The 12,995-nt window shown below is 41.7% G+C and overlaps 1 protein-coding gene across 3 annotated transcripts in view; it reads left to right on the top strand.

Annotated features, from left to right (window-relative positions):
- The window catches only part of LOC5572305 (ubiquitin carboxyl-terminal hydrolase 20), a 54,640-nt gene that overhangs the window by 25,732 nt on the left and 15,913 nt on the right, over positions 1 to 12,995 (top strand). For all 3 annotated transcript variants that reach the window (XM_001653949.2, XM_021854463.1, XM_021854464.1), the window contains exon 3: positions 4,158 to 6,154. In XM_001653949.2, coding sequence (XP_001653999.2) covers positions 4,158 to 6,154 — 1,997 coding nt within the window. The remainder of the gene's footprint in view (positions 1 to 4,157; positions 6,155 to 12,995) is intronic.

The following is a 12,995-nucleotide window of genomic DNA, read 5'->3' as shown; positions in this document are numbered from 1 at the left end:
AAAAATCAAGCATTCTTCCAGGAGTTTTCCATGTATTTCTCTAAAGAAATGTGAATGAAATTTTCTAGAACGCTGAGAAGTCGCTGAAAAAAAAATCGTGACGTATTCCCGAAGCAAATCTTAAGGTAACTTCTGTTAAAATTTGTGTATGTTCTTAAGTTGTCCTTGATGAATAAGGACTTCTAGAAGAACTCACTGTTGAGGAAATTTGACAATATTTTTTAAAGAAAAAAAAATGGATCTCTGGACAATGTAGGAATAATCGGAGGATTTCTTAAAAAAAAAATGCTGTAGTGTTATCTGGTGTGGAACCCTAAATGAACTTTTTAAAAGACAATTTACACCGTCTTCAGCTCAAGGCTGCAGATTGAACGATCACAAACATTAGGCAACGAACAACACGAAACACCCAGTAGCCCAATGCTGAATTTTTCGTTTGACGAAAAGTTTCCACCGACTAGAGCGGGAATCGAACCCACACACGATACGCCTAAACGACTGATGCCGCTAACCGCACGGCCACGAAGCCTACATGACTTCTTGAATATTCCACGGGGATTTTTTGAGTAATTAATGGATTTATTTTGTAAGAACTCCAGTAATCTTTGGATGAAATGCTGGAGAAATTCCTTTAAAAAAAATCAATGGAACTTAATAATGAAACACAGGTCGAATTTCAGGAATTATTCGAAATGTTCTTAATACATAGATTCAATTTTGGAGCTAATTTTTTGGAATCATCGTAGATAAATGGCGTAAAAATTCTTACCGGGGTTCTTGGAAAATAATCCTTGAACGAATTTTATCGAAAAACTCTGGAGAATTCGATTAAGAAGTTAGTGGAAAAAAATATCTGGAGGAAGTCCTTGGATAGTCTTTGGGAAAACTTTTCAAAGTAATGTCTGAGAAAATTACTGTTGCTCAAGGATTTTTTTAATGCGCATTGTGAAGATTTTTTTTCTTTAAGCATTCTTTGAAAAATTAAAGAAAGAATTGGAGGAAAAATTTCTTGGACAATTTTTGGAGGGCCTGATAGTATTTTAGATGAGATGCCTGGAGAAACCACAATAGACCATTTCCGTGAAAATTTTTTATTGGCTTATATGCTTTCTGTCAATTTACTGAACAAACTTTCCTAAGGAACCGATATGTTTTGGAGCCTTTAACTATTAGAAAACAATGAAAAACTTGCGGCACGTTAGTTCACCCCTCGGTTCCCTACAATTTGTTTCACCTCGAAAAAATGTAGACCTCTTTTTCCCCTATGGTTTTGTCACCACGTTGTGGTGAATTTAAGATCAGCTGGCATGATCAGATGATTTTCATGGTTCCTGCAGTTTCCGTAATCACCGCGGGAACCACCTTCACCGCTTCGGCCGGTTATGACCGCACCCGGCGAACACTACACGGTTCTGCAACGCAAGGATTGTAGTCGACAGATGCATGATCTCTCTATTTTGTGCCGACGCAGATTGAATAAGCCGGAAGATTCCCGCCTAGAGGCGGCAACAGCCGCTCAAAATTTCCTTGCACGGCTGTTGCTGCCTCAAGGCGGAAAGCTTCCGGGTCAACAGCCAACAAATAGATTTAGGCATTTGTCGGCATGAATAGCCTCTAATAGAACTAACGGTACTGTTGGGTGGATGAGAGATTTGTTGTTAGGGGGTGGTTTTGAATTTTGAATCAGTGGAGGAAAATATATTTTCCTAAAGGAAAACCTGAATCGGGTTGAAGTTGAAACTGTGGTTCAGAACGGGTTGGGCAAGTTCCAACCTGGTTCAAAAACGTTTGTTTGAGTAATTTCAGGTTAGTTTCGTTGGAAATTCTGTTTGGGGCGCCCTGACCGGGATCACAGTCAGTTTGAGCGCGCACCTGATTTGACGTTTCCAAATGTAAACAAGCAACCCAATGCAGGGGTGGAATCGAAAAACTGTTGCAAAATCACTACGATGATACCCATAGGGTTGAACAAACTGTGCCGCATCTCGAATTATTTTTCAAAATGTGGTGAGTATCCATGTTTTCAAAAATTTGTAAGAAAATCAGGAGTGCATATAAACAAAATCTGAAAGCGTTAATATTCATTAAAAATGATTGTCTTTCGAAGAAAAATACAAAAACTGGGGGTTAGATCTGACGGAAATGGTCTATTGACTGTTTAACGATAAACTTGCGACGATCGACGCGTCACCATATTTCATACAACGGAGGGTATTAGAACTAACTTAGAGGTGATGATTTGGCAATTTGGAGGTTAAAATCCCCTCCAAACACTAGCGATTTTGCGGTGGGATGTTGGCGTTTGATGACGAATTCTTGAAGCTGTTCTTAAGAAATATGAGACAAGAATGCATCATAATAGATTATTTCCATGAAATTTTTTTATTGGCTTATATGCTTTCTGTCAATTTAGTGAACAAACTTTCCTAAGGAACCGATATGTTTCAAAGCCTTTATCTATTAGAAAACAATGAAAAACTTGCGGAACGTTATTTCACCCCTCGGTCCCCTACAATTTGTTTCACCTCGAAAAAAATGCAGACCCCTTTTTCCCCTATGGTTTTGCCACCACGTTGTGGTGAATTTAAGATCAGCTGGCATGACCAGATGATTTTTGTTTATGTTTTCATTCATCATAATGGGCTCCGCTGGTTTCGCTCCCTTCTTCCTTCACGGTTCCTGAAGTCTCCGTAATCACCGCGGAAACCACCTTCACCGCTTCGGCCGGTTATGGCCACACCTGGCGAACACTACACGGTTCTGTAATGCAAGGATTGTAGTCGACAGATGCCTGATCTCTCTGTTTTGTGCCGACGAGAATTGAATAAGCCGGAAGATTCCCGCCTAGAGGCAGCAACAGCCGCTCAAAATTCCCAGAACAGCCAACAGATAGATTTAGGCATTTGTCGGCATGAAAAGCTAAAATAGTCTCTAATAGAACTACTGGTACCGTAACTGTTGGGTGGATGAGAGATTTGTTGTTTGGGGGGATGGTTTTGAATTTTGAATCCGTGGAGGAAAATATATTTTCCAACAGGAAGACCTTGTTTGAGTAATTTCATGTTAGTTTCGTTGGCGCTCCTGTTTGGGGCGCCCTGACCGGGATCACGGTCAGTTTGAGCGCGCACCTGATTTGACGTTTCCAAATGTAAACAAGCATCCCAATGCAGGGGTGGAATCGAAAAACTGTTGCAAAATCACCACGCTGATACCCATAGGGTTGAACCAACTGTGCCGCATCTCGAATTATTTTTCGAAATGTGGTGAGTATCCATGTTTTCAAAAATTCATAAGAAAATCAAGAGTGCATATAAACAAAATCGGAAAGCGATAATATTCATTAAAAATTATTGTCTTTCGAAGAAAAATAGAAAAACTGGGGGTTAGATCTGACGGAAATGGTCTATTATCTGCAAGCTAGATAAAAAGCGAGACTTGAGAGATCATTCTGGTTAAAATAGAAACTTCAGAGACCTTCCATAAAAAATAGAGACTTTTTAGAGACGCGTAAAAATAAAGACCAATTCTCTAAAAAGAAACCCGCTATCGACCCTAGATATATTAATCCTTTACTGGTTAAATATAGAGATATTAAGAACGTTAATCATGTTTTGTTAAGTCGATAAAATTTCATACTCGAAATGATCCTCAGGACAGCTGAAATAGCGTTTTGATAGCGGCGCAGCCAAATTTTTTTTCGATTCAGGAGAATTTTTTTGCAAATAATGGTTGCTCTTGGTTTTGACACGAAAATCCTTTGCCGTCAACATATTCTATCATAAATTACTGCCTCAAAATAATTTCCCTGTTTGTGATCTAAATTTCCTGAGAAGTCCAGGTCTCCTCCAGGTTAAATAAAATTCCCTGAGAATTCCAGGTTTTCCAAGGTTTTTCAGGTAGTAGACACCCTGACATAGGAACTGTAGAACTTCGCGCGTATAATATCATAACTGCGTAATCGATTTTTTCTTTCGCTGTACAGCAAATCATGCAATGGTTATAAAATAGTCAATCCTCAATAGAGGTATTTACTGTTCAAGATTCCAACGGAAAGGTCGTTCATAAACCTCTGGTAGTCAGATCATTTTATTCACTTACTTCAAGACATTACAATCTATGGTTCTTATACTAATCTGGTACCCATAACTTTCTTCCAGGGTGAACCATGTACGGAGTGCGACGCCAACGGTCCAAACCTGTGGATATGTCTGCAGAAAAATTGTCTCCACATTGGCTGCTCGGAGCAGTACAACGACCACAGTACGACCCACTTCCAAACGAACCGCACCCATTGCATCCACATGAACCTGTCCTCTCAAAGGATATGGTGCTATTTGTGCGAGTGCGAAGTGTTCCTGGTGCAGCAACAACAACAGCAACAGCAGCAGCTGAGACGAACCTCGGTGGTGAGCAACGATTCGAGTGATGCCAGTCGATACTCGGCCAACAACAATAACGAGAAGCTGCTGATGTATGGGGATCGGTTTGCCAGTGGATTTGGAGGTGGCGAATCCTGTGATAGCAGCTGCGAAGAAGACGAGTTTGAGAAGCATGGTAAATGGAATGGGCTGGTCGGGTTACAGAATATAGCAAATACTTGCTATATGAACTCGGCCATCCAAGCACTGAGCAACAGTCCTCCTCTAACGGGATACTTCCTGGATTGTGGGTCGATCATAGAAACCGATTTGCTCGGAAATCAAACCGTTTCAAAGCCAGGTTTGGCCAAGCATTACCACAAGTTGATAAAGGAAATGTGGTGTAAGAACAGAAGGTACGTTGTCCCCAGTGGAATCCTGTATGGAATTCGAATTGTACATCCTATGTTCCGAGGCTACCAACAGCATGACACCCAAGAATTTCTTCGCTGCTTCATGGATCAGCTACATGAAGAGTTGAAGGAAGTTATTCAACCACCGCCAGAGCTTTTATCACTGCATGGCCGGAACGATGAAGACAATGAAGATCATTCACCTTGTCCTTCGCCATCGCCTTCGCAATCCGAGGCAGAGTATGAAACATGTGACAGCGGTGTTTCGGAGCAATCGAGCCTCTCGGATGATATATCAGTTAATAATAAACGAACTAGAATGATTTCGAGATCTCCTAGCCCCACCGCAAACCAAAGAAGTGCAACCTCGAACAGTCGGCAACAATCGCCGATAGGAAGCAATCGGAGCAACTCCAGCAGCAGTGGAAGCATGTCTTCTATGCAGCAGCAGCAGCAAGCCGGCTCCAGTGATCAGCAACAACAGAAACCTGCAAAGGACAAACTTCCGGAACGGTCCATCATCAGCGACATATTTGATGGGAAGCTTCTCTCATCTGTACAATGCTTAACCTGCGATCGTATTTCAACTCGTGAAGAAACATTTCAGGATCTATCGTTACCAATCCCCGGCAAAGATCATCTGGCAGTGTTGCATCAGAACCACCCGGGAATGCCTTCTCCTTCAGCTCATCCTTCGTCTCCGGTGGCTGGAAGTAGCAGTGGAATCACATGCTCTGATGCGGTCTATCCGGTAACCGGCGATAGCTGGATGTGGTGGTTTTGGAACTGGCCTTTTTGGAGTTGGGTTCGATCATGGTTCTGGGGACCAGCCGTTACACTGCATGACTGCATGGCAGCCTTCTTCAGCGCGGACGAGCTGAAAGGAGACAACATGTACAGCTGCGAAAAGTGTAACAAACTCCGGAATGGGGTGAAGTTTTCCCGTGTTCTTGCCTTGCCTGAAATGTTGTGCGTCCATTTGAAACGTTTCCGGCACGATCTCTCCTACAGCTCGAAAATATCCAGCCCCGTTAATTTCCCCATGAACGGACTAGACATGAGGCCATATCTGCACAAGGACTGCAAATCGGAAGTGACCTCGTACGATCTCTGTGCGGTCATTTGTCACCACGGCACGGTGGGAGGCGGACATTATACCAGCTTTGCGAAACACGAACCCACCGGGAAATGGTTCGAGTTCGATGACCAGCTGGTGACGCAAGTCAGCCCGGAGGATGTCCAGAACTGTGAAGCTTATGTGCTGTTCTATCGCAAGAACAACAGCAAAATGAGTACGATTCGGGCACAGGCCAGTGATCTGATCAGCGTCCAGGAGCACGCTTCTGACATAAGGTTCTACATTTCCCGGAATTGGTTGCACAGGTGAGTTCTGAAAAAGGAATTGGTTGTTGAGAGCCTCAACAGTGCTGTGAAATGTCAAAATTTTGGAAAAATTTAAATGTTTCCTGCACCCTTCCATGCGAAATATAGCATTGGAAAATCTACCAACCGATAGTAATATGGAAAAGGTCACCGGGAAAAACATTTTCCGATGATTTTTTTCACGGGGAAGGATTAGCAGGATTCAATTGTGAAAGTCGCGTGATATTCATGACATTTAACACAGCTCTAGTTGAGACTGCTATCAATGCATACATATTATTCAGTTTGGGTCATTAGGCATAGGGAACATTTGGCACAATTTCAAACTGAATGAAAACGATAAGGGAGGGTCATTTGGCATAACGGATTTTTGCATAACTCTTATCCTCTCTTGATACGTTTTGAGCATTTATAAAACGTCTCAAAAAATCATATCTAACTTGTTTCTGAAGAGATTTTTTAAATTTTACCACTAATGGAACCGGTCACGTCTCTAGTTTTCATATGTCATACAGAATATGATATTGGCCACATTGTTCCGGGGTGCAGTGGGGTATTTTTTTCCAAAATGCTTTAGAAACTTAGGCTTCGACATGTCATTCTTCATGATTTATCGAAACGAAGTCACTTTAACTACTTTGGACATTTTTGGTCATTTTGGCCGCCTTTTGGTAGTCTTCCGGACACTTGGTCTGGGGAAGTGGCCATATATGGACCGGTTATGAAGCAATGTTTGCGACTTATCATTTTCCAAGTTTTTACGAATCAAGTATGGTGAGGCATATTTGGTCACATTGGTGACCATATTCCAAAAGTCTTCCTGTCAAATGATTTCCATCGAAATATTATCATGAAAACAGAAATATGCTTGTGACATATACATTTTCATGATTGGTGAACCACGTGTGTTGAAGACTATTTCAAGCATTTTTTTACCACGTTGGCCATATTACGAAAGTCTTCCGAACACTTGGCTCCTCTGAAAAGTAGCCATGAACAGAACAGTTGTGACACAAGCTTTGGAACACATCAATCTTCAAGATTATAATATATATTTATGAGATAATTTCGATCACATTTGCCATATTCTGGAAGCCTTCCGAGCATCTGATTCGCTTGTGAAAAAGTCCATAAATGGATCAGTTATAAAACAAGACTGTGTTTGTCGCAAATTAATCATCAAGATTCTGTAAATGAAGCATATTGGAGATTCATCAGATATGATAAACTAAGAACATTGAAGTGTTTTTCAAACGTGACATCAGGATTGCAGAGCCGTATTGGTGGCAACGCTGGGAGAAATCTCTGACGGAAGTTCTAATAAAATTCTGAAAGACTGTTTTAAATTAATCATCAGAAGAATTAAAAAAAACTGCGTCAGAGGGCATGTTCCCCACCAAGTGGGAGATTTATGCCATGCTGTACGGAAATTCTTGCAGAAATCCTGAATCATTACTGGTGAATTACATGAAAAAGCATTCAGAAAAATCCTAAAAAAATCCCTGAAAAAAGCGGTGGAAATATGAAAATAATGCAGTGCCCATTTTATTTTCGCAGAGGCGTCGCGTTAGCATGTGCAACATGTGCACTGCACAGGTGGCATCTCGTTCATCCTGACCACCAACAATATGTACTACTTATCAATGACAATTTAATAATTCATTCAATTAACAACCATTTGCAATCAATTAACAAATTTTGCTTTACAAATGAAATGAAATAAGCGTTTTGTGGCGACGCGCAATCTGAGAACTTTTTTTTTCCTCGCACATTGCTGCGCGACACTTTATCCCACGCTACACGTTGCTGTCTGTGACGATGAAACCCAACGTGTGCACTTTCATCGGGAAACGGGCTGCCCGGTATCATACACGCAATGCTGCCAATAGGCCTTTTCATGTGACAGATCCGTCTATGCATTTTGTTTATATCGGTGGAGGACCGGTGCTAACACGGGCCTGACATTTTCATAGAAAACTGTCAAACTGCTTCCCGATCAGCTGATTTGAGACGTCATGTGAATAGGCCTATGTGGTAGAGAGCTTTTCGAACTACAAATGCTAGTGTGTGAGTAGCCAAAGCGTCAACTCCGGCCAGTGCACATCTTGCTACAGCAACCAACCAATTCGATCAGTGTGAGAACGCAGATGGGAATGACGAGAGAGAAATCTATCCACGAGAGAGATTCCTTCAGCTTGCTCTCTTTTTGCCTTCGCGCCGTCAGAAATCAGCATAATCACGCGTGAAGCGCACTGTGTCTCAGGCAGTGGAAGATGGCTTTTTTTCTAGTTTACTTTCAGTAAACTAACCTCACTTTTTGCATAAAGGGTGTCCCAGAAAGTTTAGGCACTGCCATTTCGAGACTAATGCAGATAAAAATCTGATTTTCCCACATTTCATTCTTTTACTTATCAAGAGTAGATTTAGAATTTAAAGCGATTTTTTTCGCTACCTGTTTGTTGTTGCTGTTACATTTCTGGAAGCTCTTCATGAGTTTTGTACAAATCGCGTTATTTCTGAGCGACTTTGCTCTACGAAATTTGTGCTGAGTCATTAAGTACGTTCAATAAAAATCGAGTATTTTACACGATACTAACTGTTTTGGTTCATTTTTGTGTAAAGATTTGGTGACCATTAGTCACAGTTTTGAATTACAAAATTAGTTAGAAATAAGTGCTGTTGAAATTGCTCTACTTCTTCAGAATTTATCATTTAATGATGTCTGATTTTAAAATCACATACAATACGTGTTGATTAAATTGGGTTGTTCAGTAATGACAAATTTACCAGTTTTTATAAATTAATCGAAAGCGGACTACTAATTTCAAATAGTTCCAGGGCACGGAAAATGTTGAAACTTTGAGTTCTGTTTCAATTTTAAACGTAGATTCAGAATAAGGTACCGTGGGGCAAGTGGGTAATGGAATACGCATAGTTAATATTCTTCAAATTATAGAGACTTTAAATTGAAACAAATTGTTGGAGTATGCAATGGTTGTGCCTCGTAAGCAAAGCGGCAACACTGATATGTAGAGAATGGCGAATGACGCATGCGCCGGTAGGGCAGTCGGCGAGCGCGCCAAATAGCAAAGCAAGAGAGGGAGAATGGAAAGTTTACCATTCATCCGTAATGTGATGTTCGATCCGTTCAGACGTGTTTATTAAAGCTTTCTCGTTGCGTACAGTAGTCAAGTTGTAGTTGTTTCTTTCCTACCGAAATCCTGGTTCCGCGTTCCGCTTCGGTGACCCTGTTCTGCGTTGTGGTGTGTCCACCTCTGCCCAACAGGTTATGGGCCCAGCAGTGCCGAAGGGAAGGTTCCGGATTGCGTAGGAAAAAGGTTCCGAGAGAGCGAAAGTGATCACGCCGTGTGTGAGTGTGTGTGAGTTGTTTTCTCCGCGGTGGTGATTTTGTGTGGACAAAATGGCGGATGTTAACAAGTTTGCGTTTGCCAGGTTGAGCAACCATAATTGGCAAATATGGAAGTTCCGGATGGAGATGCTCCTGACCAGAGAGGAGCTGTGGTATGTGGTCGGTGATGCAAGGCCGGCTGTGGTGACCGATAAGTGGACGAAGGACGATCGGAAAGCTCGTGCCACTATCGGATTGTGTATCGAAGACAATCAGTTCGGTTTGGTGAAAAATGCGAACAGTGCGAAAGCTTTCTGGGATGGATTGAAAGCTTACCACGAGAAGAACACGGTCACGTCTCGTGTGTCTTTGTTAAAGAAGCTTTGCAGTTTGAATCTCGTGGAAGGTGGTGATCTCGAGTGCCATTTGGTAGCGTTGGAGGATTTATTCGATCGTTTGTCGAATGCGGGGCAACCGCTGGAAGAGTCGCTGCGGATTGCGATGATCCTGCGTAGCTTGCCCGACTCCTACGGAACATTGGTGACGGCCCTAGAGAGTCGTGCCGATGCAGATATAACGATGCAGCTTGTGAAATCGAAGCTGATCGATGAGTTTGAACGTCGGAGAGAGCGTTCCGGTGAAATGTGTGAAAGGAAAGCGTTGAAAAGTGTGGTAGTGCGAAACGAAGTGCAAAGCGTGGGTGGACTCGGCAATAGAGCGCCAGTAAGGAGATGCTTCTTTTGCGACAAACCCGGTCATTTGCGTCGCAACTGTCGATTATTTTTGCTAGCGAAGCAGGAGCTAGAACGAGAGTGCGAAGATAAGAAGAAGCCGGACGACAGAGTGCGTGTGCGGCAAAACGCGAGACAAGCGAAGGACGAAAATTGTGGTGCCAGTGTGTGTTTTATGGCTGGAGTGGATCAGCAAAAGTGCTGGTACATTGACAGTGGAGCAAGTCGGCACATGACGAGCGATAGAAACTTTTTCAAATCGCTGAAAGAAAGAAAAGGCCCGAGTGTAGTGTTAGCGAATGGTAAAGTGGTTACCGCTGCTGGTTGTGGCGAAGGTTTTGTGAACGGTGTGGACGGAAACGGAAGCAAAGTGGAGATTAAGCTCACCGATGTGTTGTACGTTCCGTCGTTGAAGAGTGGACTCGTGTCAGTGGACAGACTGACGGCAAAATATTTTTCGGTTAAATTTAAGAAGGATGGTTGCGACATTTGCGATGCATCCGGTAAGAAAGTTGTGATTGGTGAAAAGTCAGGGTCGTTGTATCGGCTGAAGTTGGCGAAAGTTGAGAAGAAAGTGGAGGGCCAGCGGCCGATAATTGGCGAGAAGAAGACAACGAAGGGAAGAAGTTCACCAGTCGGTGTGGTGAGCTGGTATTCGGAGAAGAAGCCGAGTAGAGCCGAAGAACGTGAAGAAGAAGAAGAATACTTCGATGCGGGCACTTCAAGCGAGGAAGTGGAGCCGTTGCAAGTGGCGGAGTCCCACAGTGGAAACTCGGATACGGATGCTGATGACTGGAGGAAAGTTAGACGATCCAGGAGGAGTAATCGTGGAGTACGACCCAGCCGGTTGGTTGATTACGTTGTTTGAAGCAGGAGGAGATCAACCCGGCAAGGAAGGCAGAGAGGATGCGGACGAGTACGAGGACAACATTGAGGAGGAGTGTTGGAGTATGCAATGGTTGTGCCTCGTAAGCAAAGCGGCAACACTGATATGTAGAGAATGGCGAATGACGCATGCGCCGGTAGGGCAGTCGGCGAGCGCGCCAAATAGCAAAGCAAGAGAGGGAGAATGGAAAGTTTACCATTCATCCGTAATGTGATGTTCGATCCGTTCAGACGTGTTTATTAAAGCTTTCTCGTTGCGTACAGTAGTTTATTAGTTGTGTTTCTTTCCTACCGAAATCCTGGTTCCGTGTTCCGCTTCGGTGACCCTGTTCTGCGTTGTGGTGTGTCCACCTCTGCCCAACACAAATGAGGTCGTGTATATTTTTTAGCTTGACTCCCACCAAATATAAGCAGCATGCTAAAATTGATTTTTATGAAAAATTTAAGAAAAAAATACAGAAAAAATATCTCCTTACTTTTCACTTGCCCCAAAAGTGGGGCAGTGAAAAGTTTATCGTTTCAAACAATAAATTCAAAAACAAACAGTTATATTCACGATTTCTATAAGCTTTAACATTTGTTAAGGCGTCCTAATGAACAATAATATAAGTAGCATGTAAAGGAAGAAAATTTTATCCTTTTCACTTGAATTTTCTTCTGTTCCGTTATGTTTGTTGAAATGATTCGATAACATTATAACTGCAACATTTCCAATGTTAGTTCTTACATTATAGGACAGCAATTGCATTTCTGCTCTGTAGAATTTCCACCGCTCGTTATTTGTTTTCAAGAAAGTCGGATATGACGTCGGATAACTCTTCGGGAGAAATCAAACGGAATCCTTCAAAAACGTATTTAGAATCTTTTTTATGTGGATATACCTATACCTCATTTTTATGTTTTGATCTAGCATTACATAGACATTCCACGAGATTTCCGCGCGTTCTCTAATATTGCAACTTTTCAGTCAACGTATTCCTTTTAATCGGCTGCCCGAAGTAGACATATTGATATCGTAATGTTTGGCAAACTCTTTTAGAGAAGTTACATGATTTCTAATAGCTTTTAACGCTTTAAGTATGTGTTTCTTAAATTATCAGCACGTTGTGTTTTTCTATGATAATTGCGAACCATGTTTGCTTATAGCTACTTAAAGAGAAAACACAAATTCAATCTCTAATGATCAACTTTTCACTTGCCCCACCCTGACAAGAAAATTGACTGTGTTTCAATTTTGTTATTTTTTGGTCTATGTCGAATTAATTCTAAAACTTTTTTTATTGCAGTTTGAAACTGTCAGAGGGGACAACTAAGAAGTGGTACATAAAATAGTTTTCCGCAACGTTTTTCCACTGAAAGTATTAAAATAAGATTGCACGCTGCCAACTTGTTACGGAGTGGTAGTTGACAGGTTAACAATCTTTCGCTCTTTTATGCATTAATAGTTTAAAAATCTCAGGAATCTTTTACCTATCGTAATGTTCTGAATGGCCTCGAAGATTTACGCATGAGTTTAAGACTTTAATTTACATATTCAGTAAAATATACCAATTATTTTCACTTGCCCCGCGGTACCTTATATAAAAGCTGAATACCCTTATACAACTCTATTGATAAATTTAACTGAACAGCCCGATTAGTAATTAAAATATGCAATGTTTTGATTCTATTGAAAGACTAAGTAAAAAAATCATATTCCAGAATGATGATTACGCTCTTCTTACGAACACCTTAGCATGACATGACAAAAAAAGAGATAAAGTTAAGTAAGCGGTGCACAGGTGGATAATTAGGTCACGCGACGCCTCTGTATTTTCGCACTTTACGATTTATGTGTCGCAAGTCTTGTTTGTTAAGTGATCCGTTTATGGAAGAT

This window comes from Aedes aegypti, chromosome 3, assembly GCF_002204515.2.
Source record: "Aedes aegypti strain LVP_AGWG chromosome 3, AaegL5.0 Primary Assembly, whole genome shotgun sequence".
In the NCBI taxonomy this organism is placed as follows: domain Eukaryota; kingdom Metazoa; phylum Arthropoda; class Insecta; order Diptera; family Culicidae; genus Aedes; species Aedes aegypti.
The sequence above is the reverse complement of the archived record's forward strand: the minus strand, read 5'-3'. Positions and strand labels throughout refer to the sequence as shown.